At 37.4% G+C, this 17,946-nt stretch overlaps 1 protein-coding gene and 1 long non-coding RNA gene across 3 annotated transcripts in view; one reads left to right on the plus strand and one right to left on the minus strand.

Moving 5' to 3' along the window:
* The first annotated feature begins 1,865 nt into the window (after window positions 1-1,865).
* irf1b (interferon regulatory factor 1b) lies at window positions 1,866-5,117 on the plus strand. 2 transcript variants are annotated; one of them, XM_008426880.2, is made up of 10 exons: window positions 1,871-2,044; window positions 2,580-2,674; window positions 2,767-2,866; window positions 2,980-3,147; window positions 3,263-3,303; window positions 3,466-3,598; window positions 3,698-3,811; window positions 3,925-3,953; window positions 4,130-4,244; window positions 4,451-5,117. In XM_008426880.2, exons 2-10 carry the CDS (start codon window positions 2,588-2,590, stop codon window positions 4,537-4,539), a joined length of 876 nt encoding a protein of 291 aa, XP_008425102.1. In that variant the 5' UTR covers window positions 1,871-2,044; window positions 2,580-2,587; the 3' UTR covers window positions 4,540-5,117. The 2 variants fall into 2 exon arrangements, with proteins under 2 accessions (XP_017164027.1, XP_008425102.1); XM_017308538.1 differs by lacking the exon at window positions 4,130-4,244 and having other exon boundaries at window positions 1,866-2,044; window positions 4,451-4,544.
* A 5,715-nt stretch (window positions 5,118-10,832) lies between these two features.
* Window positions 10,833-17,946, minus strand: part of LOC103475333 (uncharacterized) — a 25,767-nt gene continuing 18,653 nt past the window's right edge. Inside the window, exon 2 of the long non-coding RNA XR_535320.2 lies at window positions 10,833-11,712. This is a non-coding gene — a long non-coding RNA (uncharacterized LOC103475333). The remainder of the gene's footprint in view (window positions 11,713-17,946) is intronic.

A 17,946-nucleotide genomic window follows, 5' to 3' on the forward strand; every position in this document is an offset into this window, starting at 1 on the left:
GCAGACAATTTCCACCTGCAGATTATATATTTATAACTTTTATTATTCCTGGTGCTTTTTCTTAACTAATGTTCTCCAACAAACTCCTGCAGCTTTCGCGGAACAGCTCCAAAATCTAATAAACAAAAACTAAAAGTGAATATCAGCTGGAGTGATTTCCTATAATTCACCTATTTCTCTCCACCGCGCTGCCTGACAGCTGACAACGTTCCAAGAGCAGAAGGGCGGAAACTCTGGAGGATCCAGCCCCGGCCCGCCCCCCGCATGGATTTCTGTTTTTCTGCCTTCATCGGGAAATCCCGCACATTTATTGCCGGTGAAAAACTCCGTAGGAAAACTCCCTGCCGTTCCCTGCCAGGCGGCGGGCGGAGTGTGCGCAGCGAAGACGCGCAGCCGCGGMGCATGCGCGCGGCCCCGAGCCGCGCCGCACGGGAAGCCCCAGTGTGAGGACAGCAGGAGGGGGAGATGTGACAAGGCATTTGAGGGGCTTCCCAAGAGTTTTAACCGTGCGCTCACGGTTTTAAATAGCAAGCCTTTCTTTGACACACACACACACACACACACACACACACACACACACACACACACACACACACACACACACACACACACACACACACACACCTAACCGTTGGTAATAATCAAAGCACACTAAAAACGATTGCATTTTCATTAATATGAGTATTTCATCCTTTTCTTAATTACTTGTATTCATTCATTATTCTTATTATTTTTTAGCGCTTTTTGCTTTGTTCCCAAGACTTTCATGAGCGCATGGCCCAGTGTGAGGATCTGATAGGGTGTGTRTGTGTGTGTGAGTGTGTGTGTCGAGCAGCTTCCTCATGTCTCCTCTCTGTGAGCGGATTCAGTGCAGGAACGCTTGTACCAGTCTGCCTCTAGTGGTGGAAAAAAATTACTACATCATTTCTTGTAAATGCTCCACTTCTCACAGCCCCGCTGTTTATACTGAAGGGCTGGTCTGGTATCATGTGCACGTTTGTCATGCCAGTGTGTGGGCCGGTATTCACTGACTGGCTGATGAAAAACAGAGTAAGGAATCAATTGTTTGACCTCATTTAATGCAACCTCTTTTTAATAATGATAATAATGACAATAATAATATGCGTTTGAGTCGGTTTGAGTAGAAAGGCACAACATGAGTTAATTTACTCTATTTAACAATATGAACACTAATACAACATGGCGTTGTTGTTGTTCACTGTTTTAAACGTTTTAAATACATGTGCATATGTTGCTAAACGTCTGCAAAGTTCCCTGCACTGTTCTGCATGCTGGATTACAAAACTCCGTCCAGGTCAGGTCATAGTTTTATGCAGCGGACTACGTGCAGCGGGCTACTGTAATCAGCCCGTGTTGTTATTAACTTCCCTCTTGCTCTTAACAACGTGATTTCTCGGAAACGGCTCCACTGCTGAACGAGAGGCTCACAAAGCGCATGCGCGCCACTGTAAAAAACATCGCCAAACAGATCAAGTAAACACTATTTTCAGCTTAATGCATTTTTTTTTGCAACATGTGCATACATACATGCTTATTGATGAAATGTTAATAACAGACGTCTTTGCTAATTAAACATTTATTTTAAAATTATTTAACTATACATTCCTTCATTCCTCTATTACAAAGTTATGCATGAAGACTTTTAGGGGAAAACTGACAAGACTTGGATAAAAAGGTTTTGTGTTAAAGCTAAAAAAAAAAAAAAAAAGTCCGGCATAAAGAAACGGCGACATCTTCAAATATTTGATAAAAACKGACATCAGAGTCAAAGCCGGAGTTGCATGTTTTCATGGCGGATGTTTCTTACAGTTCGCCCCGCCCTCTGGGCTGACGGGGGGAATACCAGCTCAGCACCAATATAAGCGAACCTTTACCACGCTGTACACCTCAGTTCAAGAAAGCTATCCAGCAGGATAACTAAGGAACGAGAAGAAACGAACCTACAGCGAACTCGGAACTTTCGCATCACTGATTTTCACACTTCTCCCTTTTTTCCTCTCGGATTATAAAAGGAGCAAACACTGTAAGTGGTTTCGAGTTTTATATCTAGTAAGAATTTATGTCAAGGATTTACGCCTGAGTAGCAACATTTTAAATATTCTGTGAATACAGTTTGGACGCGTTTTTCAGGTTTTGTGCATTTTTAACTCATTGAATTGAAATCGGCTCTAATTTATGGATGGGAATATCGCGCACCGTGCGCCTCCAGAAGGAGTTGTGTTACTTTTTTTTATTTTTATTTTTACTTTGTTTGGCCACTAAACGAATCAATTCGGAAAACAATAATCTCAGAAGAGCTGGTTGTGTTTTGGGGTCTAAGGATATCACACATTCGGCTGACTTCCTCATGTAAACGCCCCCAAACCTCTCCTCCTTGCGCGCCCTGCAGGCTTCAGATGAACTCCTCCTCACCTCCTTTTAACGCGGCCAACCCGCAGCTATAAATCTAAGCCGAGGCGGATGTGGGGGTTTCAGTTGCTCTCTCTACTGTCTATCAACTCGGATTCCGCCTTTATCTAACGAMTGTCTTGTTTTTTGTGTGTTGCTTCGTATTTTAGGCGCAAACATGCCTGTGTCTAGAATGAGAATGAGGCCGTGGCTGGAGAAGATGATCGAGTCAAACTCCATCAGCGGGCTGCAATGGGTGGATAAGGTCAGTAAGTTGTTGAGATGGAGCTTGGAATCAAAGTAAATATGCTRTAAAATGTCTGCTTAGCTAAAACATGTTTTGTATTCATGTTGCAGGAGAAGACAATGTTCTCTATTCCTTGGAAGCACGCTGCTCGACATGGTTGGGAGCTTGACAAAGACGCCTGTCTGTTCAAAGAATGGGCCATCCATACAGGTGAGCAAACAGGAACAGGCACTTCAGCTGTATTTGTAATGAATATGCAAATACATAACAAAACATTTGAGTTTTGTTATGAAAAAACTCAAATGTTTAAATGGTTTTTACAGGTAAATACACGAAGGGACAGAATTGCGATCCCAAAACTTGGAAAGCCAACTTCCGATGTGCCATGAACTCCCTGCCTGACATTGAGGAGGTGAAAGACAAAAGCATCAACAAAGGCCACCAAGCCATGCGGGTCTTCAGAATGCTGCCTGCTGTCTCAAAAAACAAAGGTGAGAAACATTTCTTGGCATATTTCAAGATTTTCACAGTAGATTTTTTTGTTGCTGACATGATATTAAAAGTTTGAGCTGTAAAGTGATTAATTTTTTTCTTTTCTCTGCACAGACAAAAGGAGCAAATCGAGGGACACCAAGTCGAGGAAGAAGGTAAACACTGTCAATGTGCTGCAGGATCTACTTAGTTTTATTCAAATCATGACTCTCGCACAGATTTAGATAAGGCTATGTAAATGCAATCACAAMGCTTTTATTTTCTTATGATTTGGAAAAGAAATTAACTGATTTTGACTTTTTTTTWAATCTCTGCAGAGRCAAGCAGTTAAGGAAGAGATGGAGTCAGACTACAGCGACACTCAGTCTCCTGTAAACATGTGTCCGCCCGAGGAAACCATGTCCACTCAGGAAAACACAGTAGACAGCACAGTGAACATGGAGCATGGAGGTGAGTGAGAAACTTAGCAAAAAAACAAACAAAAAAACAAACAAACTATGYAATATGCMAGTGATAGATGTTKTTCTRAATGCAGTTTCCTTGTTGCAGGATTCGACTGCACAGCTGAAGTTCCAGAGTTGTCCCTCTTAGTGGAGATTGAGACGGATCCTCTGCAGAACCACTTTTCCCACAGATTTGAGGTTTCTCCAGAACACAACCTTGGTAAGACAGGACAAATTTTACTAACTGCAAGAGAATTAGATGGAAATGTATCCTATCAGTATACTTATAGTATTTTCCTTTTCTCTCCCTGCTTCTTCGCTGTGCTCTTCCAGAATACGACTATCAACAAGACGTCATTGAGGTAAGCATTTCCTGCAACTCTCACTCTTAACTGCATGCATTTTTCATTGGCAGGAATACCCCTGTTTGTCTTGTTCTGTCTGTTTGACATCATTAATGATACAACAATTAAGCTAATCATAAAAAAACGATATGAGAAATCTCCAGTTTGTACTCAGTCTGGTGTTACTCTTACAGATTTGCAAGATACTGGAGAAAGAATCACAGTGGATGAGCAATACAGACAGCAGGGGATTCCTTGACAATGAAGCACGCACCAGTCCTGGGAGTAATTGGAGTGAGTCTTCCTCAGGTAAATACTGACAACCAAAGAGGAAATGTACTCTGCAGCAGTTTTAAACCTTTGATTGTATATTTGCAATTTGGGAGGTTAAATTCAACACATTTTGCATGTAGCTGTGGATAACTCTTGGAAGAAGAGATYATTAAAATAGATTTTGAAAATGCATACCTAATTGTAACCTTAATTTATGCTGGAATSTTGTGTTTGTTTTGCAGAGTTAGAAGACCCACCACAGTACACAACACTGGACACAAACTTCCAGAGCAACTCGTACGAATTCTGGAACAACTTTTCCTTGATGTGAATCTCCATGACCGGACAGGAGGACTCTTTAAAATTTTGGACTGTTTTTAAAGCGCTTCCTGTTGACAAGCTCCACCCCTATCAGAGTCAACCTCGCCACATTAAGCTATCATGCAACCCACCCTGTCATGTGTGGACAGGTGTCCTCATCTCTCCTATCCGCCGATGTGAAGTTATGAAGAACTCGTCTGTGTTACAGAAGCTCAGATGATGTGTGCATATGGTTTTGGCTGGTTCAAAGCACTTATGTTTTTACTTTTTACCATACAGATTTTGTTAAGACCGGGCATTACATCATAATCCACAAAAGTCARTAATTTGGAGATACCTCCAAAAGAAAACTACACACTGATATAAATATTTAACTTAGGTTGAAGTGCCTTTTATTTGATCACATACATATTTTTCCGTTAGACTTATAAGTGACCTTTTGCTAATGGGGTAAAAGCATTCTTACATCTCAACTCTTGACAAGTCTATTAACTTCATGTGAAAGCACTTCTTYKTGTTTCCTCAAAGCATTTGTAAAAAGTGTATATATTTGTGTTTGTGTGTTTTTTACAAAATAAAAAATGTTTTAAAATATGAATGACTTAAGTTTTTATCTAACATAAAATTATAGTAATTTCCCTGATTTACAGTGTTTTGGTTTGTATTGTATGTTTTACTGATGAAGAACATAATGTAGAATAGCACTCAAAATAATAATARTAGCATTTGTTTAAATAAAACAGAGGTATTCTAAAACAGGAGGAATCTTCAATCGCATTTAAAATGACAGCTTTGCTATTTGTTACTAATTACATACCAAGTAGGACTTGGTATGTAAGAATTAAATTCTCATTATCAGCTAACATGCAGCACAAACGCAGTTCCTCCATGTATTTTCTCTTCCTCCTCTGGGGTTCCCCTGTAAACCCCTGAGCTGTTGAAGAAAAACTGCTGTTGCATAATAAGGTGACAAACATGCAACATTTAAGGGGAATGAATGACAGCTGAAGAAAAAAGGTTTATTTATGCCTGGCCAGATATACTTCCTCATCTAGAGAATACATTCTTTTCATTCGTGTTAAAGAGTTTTTCAAGTTTGTCTGGATGTTTGTGGATGAGCGCCAGCTGCGTTTGGTGGAGTCTTCATACTCGTCTTCTCAGCCTCTCAGTTTTGATCCCTAAATGGCTGAAAAGCAGGAAGCTGGTTTTCTTGGATTGCTTTCGGCGTAAACACAACTTATTATAAGTCATGTGACTTCATTGCAGCTTTTCATTGAGGCTGAAGGAGGGGAAGCAGGGCATTTCCTGGAAGCCGTCTGATCAAAAGTTTGGACTAAAACTGAAGGGTTTTCAGAAATTAACTCAAATGTAACCAAATCTGAATAATGTTCCTTAAAATCTATAAATAATAGCACACAATGGGCTAAATGTCAGAACACAGCCACTATATTCTATCTTGACATGCAAAATGCAAATCGGAGCTCAGAGTATTTATAGATATTTTCCTCTAACAAAAGCTGCTCTGTCCCAAACGGAGGTGGTGGTACTATCTTCATACATTTGGTTTGTACATGTTTTGCTGTCTGCTGCACAGTGGCGCAGTTGGTAGAGCTGTTACCTTGCAGTAAGAAGGTTCTGGGTTCGATTCCCGGCCGATTCGATTCTTCATGGAGTTTGCATGTTTCTCCAGGTACTCCAGTTTCCTCCCACAGTCCAAAGTCATGTTAATTGGTCTGTCTAAATTGCCCCTAGGTGTGTGTGTGAGTGTGTGTGGTTGTTTGTCCTGTGTGTCTCTGTGTTGCCCTGTGACAGACTGATGACCTGTCCAGGGTGACCCCGCCTCTCGCCCGGGACGTTAGCTGGAGATATGCACCAGCAACCCTCCTGACCCCACTAAGGGACAAGGGTGTAAAGAAGATGGATGGATGGATGGTTTGCTGTTGTTTTTCATAACAAATGTTGTCTGTTGAATGTTTTTGAATTTTGCACTACAAAATGATCACAGGGTTACAAACTATGAAGGTTTTCAACTTTTTTCATATGTTGTATTTTAAAGTCTGCTTGGTTTGATGTTTTATACTTTTATTTCTATGTTTTTTATTTCCTGGTTTGTCTCTCTCTGCACACCAAGTGATCATTTTCCCCAGCTGTCCTGCAGAGCGACATCTCCAGAATCAGCAGATGGTATAAGTGATGCAATCGATAAATTCAAGCAGCAAATCTGAGGTTCTTCTGCAAAACGCTGCCTGTCCTGAGACCTACAGCCATGACTGGCCTGTAAAGTAGTTGATTACACTGAAATTCATGTTTCTATGCAAGTCACCTAAGTCAGCTAACATCTCTGCAGACCCCACACATCCTGGACACAAACCATACAGACTTTTCCTTTCAGGTCAGTGCTACCTATAAAGATTTTTGAGGCAGTTTCTGCCCCCAGGCTGAATCTCTGAAGAACACCATGAGCCTCATTTGCACACTGTCACAACCTGCCTTCCTGTTTTCCCTTTTATAAAGAGGCTGCATTTAAACGTACACACTGTTCCTGTTAGCCTGTTTTATTTCCTCTAAAGTTTAGTTAAATATCGCACACTACAGGAGAAAACCTAAGAAATGAATACCGTATTCTTTCAGCAAATCTAAGTTAGACCCTCTTTCAGCATGGACCTTGGAATGACCTTTGACCTCCTGACAGGCAGTGAATTATGGACCTCCCAAGCAGACTCCCTTGGACATAAAGCCACAAATCCAAAAATATTCACACTTCTAAGGAAGCTGAAGAATAAAACATCTTTATATCTGGGATTTGAAGCTGTGCATGTCCAGAGTGTGAAATCAGAACTTCTCTCCCGGGTCGTAACTCACGGCGAGGTCGAAGAAACGGAGATAAGAATCCCACATGGAAGGACTGCTGATGAACTCTGCCTGATCCTGGCTGTAATGGACTAAAACTCTGCAGAGTTTTAGTTTCTGAACTTACTGTGCGAACTAAACCACAGGTACAAATTTTGAGTAAATAAATCAGATTCAATCTTTTCACATATTTTGAAGCAAAACAGAAACAACAACAAGAAAACATTTTAATTCAGAGACCCTAAAATAAATGTAGGTTCATATGAACGGATACCAAAGTGTTAATTCACCCGCAGACGTTTGTTTGATGCATAAACTTCTGTTTTGGACCTGCATTGCTTTCTGGTCCATTTGCATTTTGCAAATAATTCTATTTTTATCAGTGCGCTGACCTGACTGTGGTTCAAAGTCATAAAACTAAACCAAGGCAAACTGTGTGTGGTTTTTACACCACTGTTCAAGATTATTTTAATTCAAAATTAGGACGCCCAGCGAAAGCCACAGTTTTTTCAACATATTTGGAGAAACGAAGCTTCATTTAAATCCTGTAAAATTCAGCCATTCAGAAATATTGAGCATGTTAAATGTTTTCCAAAGCTGCAGGTAATGAATAGAATGGGGCAAGACCCACTTTTATTATATTTTTAAAATCATGCAAAGGTTTCTCACATCCAGTATGCAGGATAAGAACATTCCTATTCGGCATTTTAATTCAGAATCAACATTTTTGTTACTGTAAAAGTTAAAATGTCACTTATTCAGTGAATTAAAAAAAGCTAAAGAAGCAGGTTTTAAGATGTCAATGCTGTGTGAAAAAGTAGTTTTTTAGTTTATCTTTGTTTTTAATTCTGTACCCTGATGTGAGCAGTTCAAACACTGTAAAACATGTGAAGCTGGTTTAACTTGAATCCACCTGCTGCCACAGAAATGCAAGAAACTTTTATTGTTTTTAACTCAGAAATTAAAGTTCATGAAGTCGAATTAGCAAGCGATAAAAAACGTTTAAACAGTTAAGTTTGTTAATCTTGAATTGAGTTTCGACTTAATGCTGCAATTTAAACCAAATAATTATTTCATGATACATTTCACTATTATTTTCACTCACAATATCAAATTACATTATTTTTTTTAATTTTAGAATAATTAAAATTCTTGTTTCAAATTGCGTGAACAAAACTTCTGATCCCATAATACATTTTATTAAACATCTCATTGAATTCTGCAGTTATTCAACTCTTAGAGTTGAATAAACTAGTTAATAAGAACACAACTTATTACTGTAAGTTTATCTTTCACAAACTCACATTTAGGTTCAAAATCTAAAACTTGATACATTTATTTGACTTAAAGAGTAAAAGATAGTAGACACAACTCAAACGGCTCAAATGTTTTACAGTGAAGAGGTGGAAATGTCCTTTATGATGAACGTCTATAACGTGTGTCAAACTCGAGGCCCGGGGGCCAAATCTGGCCCGCCGTAGCTTTTTATGTGGCCACCTACTCCAAATGACATCAACAAGTCCCCCATTTTTTTCACATATCTGCAAAATTCACACAAAATGAACAGATCTCCTCATGTTTTCTGATTTTACTGAAAACGTTTCTCAAAATTGGAGAAAAACATCGAGTTTAATTGACTGCTGCCTCAGCCTTACTTGATGTCAAGTTCTAGTCCGTGTAATAAAAAGTTACATTTAACATCATCCATTAGCTTATCATAAAAATTCATTACAAACATTTCTAAATTAGCATCACAAAAAATCCAATCACAGCTTTTTATTAATATTTTAACAGTTAAATGGGTTTCATCAATACATTGTGGCACAACCGGCCCTTTAAGAACACTCAGATTTTTAATAACGAAAATGAGTTTGACGTCTCTGGTCTACAGGGAGCAGCTTCTCCAGCGACGTGAAGAGCGACCAGCGTCCTTCTGTGCCGTTTCCTCTGGCCATTGTTGAGCTGCTGCGTCACATCCATGTCAGACGCTCCGATAAAAAGACACCATCTCACTCCGGGAAACGCTTTTCCTCAGAAGTTTCAGAAACTGGGCTCTCCAGAGGCTTTAGTGCAACACACACCAGGTCAGCTCGTTCCTCAGATGAGTTCACAGGAAGGGGGAGACTAACACACTCCACGTCCATTTCATTTGGATAAGACAAAATTAAAAGCTTGCAAGCTGTAGGAACCCTTCAAAAATCTCTCAGCTGACAGTGAGAAGAGTACAGGGCACTGCAAAAACACACAATCTCACCAAGTATTTCTGTCTATTATTTAGTGCAAATGTCGTAATACACTTGAAATAAGACTAAATTAACTTAAAAGGAACTTTTCAGTAAAACACGTATTACTTTTTTAAAGTCAATAATTTCTTAATAGTGATGAAAAATTCTGGTTTCATTGGCAGATTATTTAACTTAAAACATTTTCCTCATATTATAAGTGATACAGAACTAAAATTTTTTAATCAATCAGGAATTATTGTCTTAAAATAAGCTCCCATTTCATTCTGACAAGTTACCTGAAAGTCAGTTCTGTCTTATTCCAAGAGTATTAAGAAATTTGCTCTAAAACATTTAAAAAAATACTTGGTGAGATTTTATTCAATTAAAATAAATTCAGTTTTATGCCATCTGGAAGCACTTTAGTATATTGTTTATTTATAGAGATGCATAATCCAACATGAAAACATTGAGTTTATATCTCTGGGTTGAGGTTCATTTCTGAGTGCAGTGCTATTTGTAAAGGTTTTAGTTGAAACACTGAAATATCCCACTGGAATTGAGACCATTATTACGTTACGATAACAGATTATAAATTATTGTACAAGTCTTTCAGTGCAGTGAATGGAGGCTTCGACCAGCCAGCTTCCTGGAAACTTGCAAACTCGATCCCAGATGAGTGAAGATAATCAGCATGCAGCCCGTTTTTACAATTAATCTGCAGAAGTTACTGACATGGAAAGTTTCACCATTTTACTGAAAGAATGATGCAAAACTTATAAAGTTACTTGTTTAGACAAAGTCTAATGTCCACATTAATTTTCTTTTATGGACAAAGAGTAATTACTGTAATTATGCAGTAATTTAGCATGTGTGTCAATGAGGCTTATTAAATTAAAAATACATGACTAAGTAGATATTAAGCATACTTTTCTTTGTGCATTACATTTTTTTATTGGCCCATTTTTCTAGTATTGTTTTTATTAGGTGCAAAATGATAACATCTTTCAGGATAAAGAACAACTTTAATATGTTGCTGTGACAAACATTTAATGAAAAATTATTTTAGATATTAGCTGCTGCAGTAACCATTGAGTAAGAAATAAACAGCCGTACGTGACGCAGATCACATTTTGAAGTTTGCACCTTAATAAAAGTCAGAACCATTTTATTTGTAGTAAAGGTGTAACCAGTTCAATCATTAACCAATTAAGGAACAAGTGTGAATCGGTTCCAATGAGGGTGAAGTCCTTTATTCAAACACCAGGTCAGCTTACATAACATAACATTAGATCTATTGATAGACCAGCATAACTGTTTGTGTCAATTTGGAGAATCTGTTCAGATTGTTGGCAGCATTATGCTGAGGGGTTCTTCTCTGGTTGGCCACGTTCAGCCCATGAAAGCTGCATGTTTTACAGCGCAGTTTACTGAAAGGATCAATTACTGAGGAATCCTGGAGAAACTTTCGTTTAATTCAGGTGTGTTGAATCAGAGGAAGGTCCAAAGCACACAGGACACAAAGGAACAGGAGCTGGCCACACCTGGCTGAGAACAATTAAATCAATTAATGGAGCTACGTGAAGACAGTTGATCACAGATGCTGTTTTTTCCCCAAACAGGAATATTTTTAAGTCACTGGATGTGAAAGTTTTCAGAGATTTACTCCAACAGACCAGGAGCTGTGATCCCAGTAAACGGCGTTTTTACAAAACATCGACTGGGGAGGCTGACCAGGAAGAATTAAAAATAAATTAAAAGTGCAATAAATAAATAACTAAATTGATAAACAAAAAAAAAAATCAAAACAATGAACTATATTCCTTCCACTTCACAAATATGAGGCATTTTATGCTACAGTCTGTGTAAAGAGACGTAAAAAAAAAAAAGTTTAAAATGTATGAATACTTGGACTAAACAACCGTGACACAAAAATCCACAATGAAAAAGAAGAACCACAAAAAAAACATGTGAAACTTTCTATATGTCCAAAAGGTCTGTTATTTCTGCTGATCACACATAATGCCAGAGATGCAAGACGCCCACAATCCGTCTCCGTCTCCTCTTCTTCCTTTTTTCTCCAGCGATCTGATGCTTTACAGACTGGTATCCTTTGAAAAGAGAAGAGAATAAGTCATGTGGATTTCATTCCTGCCAAGTCACCCTGTGGGCCAGATGAATTTCACAACAAGAAACAACAAGCATGCATTCCTTCCCTCCTCCTCCGCTTTTATACGACGTTGTAGTAAACAGTATGTTATCTAAAAGCTCCCTGTCATCTGGCAAAAATAAATAAATTGGTTTTGTTATGGCCACTCTTGCATCACAAAAGGTCCAGAAAACCAAAAATTGCCAGAGTCCCTCAGGAGGTTTGACTCACTCAAAAACAATAAAAACACTCGGAGACTTTTCCTGTTTCAAAGGAGTTTCTTTTACTTACACAAATAACAAATAATCTTCGAGTTGACTTCAAATAAAACGTTAATTTGCGGTACAAAAACCTTTTCACTCCTTCACCAAACAATCAGATCAGCCCAGCAGCCGATTCTGCTGTTAATCACTGCAGGAGGAGGAGAGTCTAAGCAAAACAAACACATAAATACACAAATATACAACAATAGATCTACCATTCATGTGGTTTTAAATATGAGGAAATGTATAATTTAGCAAAAAATTAATTCTTAAAAGGCTCCAACAGGTTTAGAATCATAATTGGTGTACATCAGGTTAATAAAAAGAAATCAAACTTAAGTTAATATGATAGAAAAATGATCTTTAGTTTGTTGCAGGTATAAAATGCCGTCATCTTTTCAACCACAAAGCAACTTCATTTGTCTCACAACAAGCAGATTATAAAAGCAGTTACTAAAAATGTGAAAAAGTTCATTACTTTCTACAGATATTACACGTTTTGTTTGGCATTATGAAATGTTATTTTTGTAAATATTACTGGTTTCTGTGTAAAAAAGCAAAAATTCTTTAAATGTTTAAAAGAAGAAATTGAATAACTTGTTGAAATTTTGAGTTGAAGAGATTCTATAATTAATGTATTTTTATGAATTCAAACTGAGGTTAACAAAAGGTCATATGTACCTCAGTTATAACACTTAGTACTTATATACTACAGGTGCAAAAAAGTAATTAATTTGGATAAATACGTGACCTGGTATGACCTTAGAGCTGCAAAAAGTAACTGAAATGTCCATTTAAAAACAACTGGAAAACTTTGAGCTTTATATAAAGAAACAAATATTTCATATGCATCAGTAGGAAGTATTTTTAAACAGTTTGCTCGTCTTGGTTTTCCCTTTTATAGTGTTTAAAGTGCGTCTGCCATAGCAACACTCTGTTGCATGACGGGAGATGGAGACAGGAGAAATTGAAGCTCTTAGGAGGTTTTGTTTCTGCCGCTGCTCATTTTCCTATCAACAAGCTGATGCATATCTCAGCGCATGAGAGACGGAGCACAKTGGATGTTTGACTCTGGTTCCTATATTTTACAGCGTTATGCAGCTGCACAGCTTCCACTACTCTGTCCTCATGAGTTATACTTTTATAACCATGTAGAGTTGCTTCTGGAGCACAACATCAGTCACTGAGGAGTTTATAGAACAAAAACTGCATYACAGTAAGATACATCAGCAATTTAAAACAGGAAACCACCTGGTGTGAAATCTCCTGGTGAGATGCTGAACCTGGTGTAACCTCCTCTAAACCTGTAATACACACGACTAAATGTTTCACTACTAGTTTTKCTCTGAAGAGGAAGTTAATGACACAAGTCAGATTTAAGGGAGCCAGAAGCTCAGAAAGTTGGAGAGAAAATGAAAAAAATGGAATCAAATACATTTTTAATCATAAATTTGATTTCWTTATTATGAAAGATAAGTTAAAATGTGTTACTGAAGATGAAGAAAAGAAGATAGAAGTAGCTTTTAATTTAATAAATTGTTRTTTTCCAGATTTCCATTCCCATCTTTCTGATTGGCTGCCAGTCAAACACATCAAGCTGTTTTCATCCTGAGGCTGGAAATGAAAAAGTTTGATAAGAAAACGAAGGACACTGCTGCAGAAAACAAAAACTGATCAGATTAAATACAGAGGAACATTTTAACATAATATTCCCAACATCAGATTAATAAATTCATAACATACTTGGGTGGATTTTCCACCACATTGCAAACTAAAATCTGAAGGCATGTGGCAGCATTTATGCTAAATGAATGTACAYTGGTCAAAAAAATAAAGGGAACACTTAAACAACACAATATAACTCCAAGTAAATCAAACTTCTGTGAAATCAAACTGTCCACTTAGGAAGCAACACTGATTGACCCGACCAGGGTCCCCGTTGTCAATCAGTGTTGCTTCCTAAGTGGACGGTTTGATTTCACAGAAGTTTGATTTACTTGGAGTTATATTGTGTTGTTTAAGTGTTCCCTTTATTTTTTTGAGCAGTGTATAATTATTGAAGAGTGAATAAAAAATGGGAAAATGTTTCTTTACGTATTTTGTATCGTTGTCTGAGGGTTGAAGATCTCAGTGATCCAGTCTCTGCATTAAYAAATCTACTCTGATGGTGTTTAACTCTGTAGTGAAGCTTTTTAAATTTCACCAGAAAGACAAATATTCCACCATTTGCTTGTCTAAATACGTTTTTGGTGAATGTTTAATAATAAATAAAACTAAACGGAGTAGCTAATCTGCTCATTTATGCCTTAAATATCCAAATCACTTGAAAGATAAAACAGCTGTTAAAAAGTGCAGCTGATGCATTTTATATTTATGAAACATATGCATCTAAAAAGGACAAAGTTACACTCGTTGAACTCCCATCAGACAGAAAGCTGTGCATGTGCGAACGCCACAGGAAAAGCTGCAGAACTCGTGTGAAAAGACGAGATCTGGTGTCAGAAACAGAAACRGCTCCACTTGTAAAACCACAGGAGAAAACAGTTAAAATAGATGGTAAATTAAATGAGTGTTTGTTGGAAACGTGTTTGAGAACAAAAATGCAAATGAAGGCAGAACAGTCTGGTGCTTTCCACTTCAAACGTAAACTTTTTTTTTTTTCACAATCTGTTCTAATTTTAATAAAGCTTCTCTGAATTACTTCACAGTGCAGCAAAGTTTTGTGTTCAGTGCCATGAAAGAAAAGCACATGCAACGTTATTTCCCTTCCAGCCTCAAAGATGCACAATAAAGCCATTAAAATTAACGCGGCTGGTATTTCCCCAGGTTTTTCACTCGTGACACTGAAACTGYATCACCCATTACTTAGCATTTAGGTAAAAGCTCAGATTTTTGGAGATTTTTATGAGCAGTAAACTGTGTCATTTCAGTTTTTCTTAGATTATTTTCGCAAATTAAGAGAACTTTTTATTCAGACTCTTTTCCAAAGAGGGATAAAAAATGTGCAGAAGAAGTGAGAGAAAAATAGACAGTTTAGAAACGTCTACAAGAACCTTAAGAATGAGATAAGATGAAACTCATCGCTGTGTCCAGTTTCTCTTTAAGTCATCTATTTATTTATATTTTGAAAACAAAGGAAATTAAAAATCACAAGTTAAAAGAAAAACGTGCATAGAAAAGTTTGGAGACTCTTTGCATTTGCAATTTTTATTAAACAACAAAAGAAAAAAAAAATTTTAAAAATCGAATTCTGTTATGTCTTTTTTATTTACCAATGTTTTTGGCTAAGCTGGATATTAAAACATACACAAACATTTGATCTGCACAAAATGAGCTTAAATATTGTCTTTTTAAAGACTCCCAACATGTAATATTAATTAATGCATGCTGCTGTATGACCAGAGGCTGTACAGTATCCAAGAGTAGCACAAATTCAGCATATTTTTACTCAAGCAAAAAGTATTTAGTAAAACGTCTACTCAAGTATTAAGTTATTGATCAAATTACCAATTTTTTGATATTTAAAAACTACATCAGACGGAAAAAAACTATAAATTTCAGTGGAAATTTGGGTATTTTAAGGACCAAAATGACAATAATTCACGTAAATAAGAAAAAAATAAAATCAGGCAAAATAAAACATAAAAAAAGACTCAAAATAAAACTCCTGCCATCCTGCAGCTCAGTAAAGACGTCAACTAAGCAAGAAAAGTGCATGAATATGCCTGCAAATACATTCAGTCCATGTGTGACGCCAGAGTTTTCTGGTTTATTACAGAGTCACTTCTTAATCCCGTCATCAGGTCTGGTTTCAGACGTAAACGGCTAACTGAGCAGAGCTGTGAAAAGTTTTACAGAGAGCTTATAAAAGTCAGTGGTTCAAATAAATGTCAGCATACTTTGAACATCAGCGGCCAGGTCAGGGCTGCACATGCAACATGTCGCTACAGCAACTCCTGGTTGTTTTCTCACTTTCTCCCAGTTCTTTTTTAATATATATATATTTATTTCTATATAATCATACATCACTATGAGCTACAAGCCTGGGCAGAAGTGAAGGAGGAAAAGTTGTAAACATCACGATATACGACTTTTAAAGGTTTGGAGAATGTTCAGTCACTGCAGGCCCAATAAAATGTAGATGATCAATTTTTTCAAAGTTTGAACCAGTTAAATTAGAATTAGAAAKAAATATGCGAGTTTTTTAACTGWATGAGCATACAGCAAAAATGAATATGTGCAYTGATTTGTATTAATCATCAGGTGATTTTACCAACTCTTGTTTCTAAATAAATTTATCAGTTCATCTGTACRACTTATTGTAATTGCTAATGTTTCCATTTATACAAAAGTATTTATTATCCAAGTCAAAATAGTTATGGTTTCCTTATTAATGTGGACAAAATAGAATTTTTTTTTCTTAATTAGTGGTAAAAAACAGGGATTCTTCCASGTAAACATTTATAAAGTTTTGTCTTTTTTTGGGTTCAATATATATAATTATTTTGTGGATCAAAACCTTAGTGTATTTAGTGGACTCTGGCTAGATTTTGCTAATAAAAGCACAAAAATTGAAAAGCAAAATGAAGCATGCTTCAGAAGTGAAAACGGGTTCAAGTGAGACGTCAAACAAAAAACAACAAACAAAAAAAACAGCGTTACATGAAAACCTTTGTCAGGGTCAAAAATGAGGTCAGCCAGATGAGGGTGCAAACCATAAACAATCAGAGGGACAATGTGCTGTTTATAGCACATTACCTGTTTACATCAGCAACACCAGTCAGACTGTTTGTGTTTCTGTTGCATTCCTTACAAAACGCTGCGGGTTCAACAGAAACGAATTGGACTTTTTCAAAGTTTTGAATGAAGAGAAAAGGCAGGGTAACTTTAAAACCTTACATTTTTTTTTATTTCCTGCTGCGTATTTGTACGTTTTTGTGGCCCTTACCCATGTGATGGAGCATGTTACAACAAGTAAATAAAAAAATCAACAGACTTTAGTGCCTTTTGTCTTCTACAATCAACCCATGAAAAGACATTTTGTATTCCTCAATAATGAGGAATTGCACATAATAAACGACCTTATGTTAAATAACTGCAGTTCCCCTGTATGTTTGTCTCTGTCCTTCCAGTTTGGGAGCTTCTTTTTGCTGCACATGATGCATGTCCATTTATCAGCTGTCAGCATCTTTAGAAACATCCCTGAGCTTGTTTGACTTGGCACGACGACCTGGCAGAGGAAACCTGAGGAGCACAACATAATCCCAACGAGTCGGAGTTTTCAGAAGCTTTTTCATTTCACTCAAACGCCGCAATTAACAATTCCCAAGTCAAAGCGATGCCCTCAGAAACTTTTTTTATGCCTCTAGAAAAGCACCAATGTGYTATTTGTCATCAACTAAATGTGAATTATTTATTTTTTTAACTCCAAGTTCTGCAGCATGCAACATAGGAGACAATAGGAAGAAGAAGAAATGTTCTTGTATTTACATTAAAGCATTTGATGGAGTGGATGTCAACATTCCTCCCCAACGTCTCATGACAGCCGGGTGAGTGAGATGCTGGCACCGTGAGACGACACCTGGCCTTTTCCCCCCATTCCTTCATTACAACCWMATCCCTTCACAATAGCTTTACCTAAACTGGAGAAGCCATTTTGCTTTCTGATCAACGCCTTGCAGATAAAACGAATGAAGCTGGTTGAAGCCACTGCCGTTTTCAGGCGGGTCACATCTGATCCAGGCGCGGCAGAAAGAGGGGCAGGGGTAAAAACAGGTAAAAACGGGGGTAAAAACGGGCAAAAACAGGGGTACAAACGGATAAAAACAGGTAAAAACAGGGGTACAAACGGATAAAAACGGGTAAAAATGGGCAAAAACAGGGATACAAATGGCTAAAAACGGGCAAAAACAGGGATACAAATGGCTAAAAAC

The sequence above is a fragment of the Poecilia reticulata genome, linkage group LG14 (assembly GCF_000633615.1).
Source record: "Poecilia reticulata strain Guanapo linkage group LG14, Guppy_female_1.0+MT, whole genome shotgun sequence".
Classification (NCBI taxonomy): domain Eukaryota; kingdom Metazoa; phylum Chordata; class Actinopteri; order Cyprinodontiformes; family Poeciliidae; genus Poecilia; species Poecilia reticulata.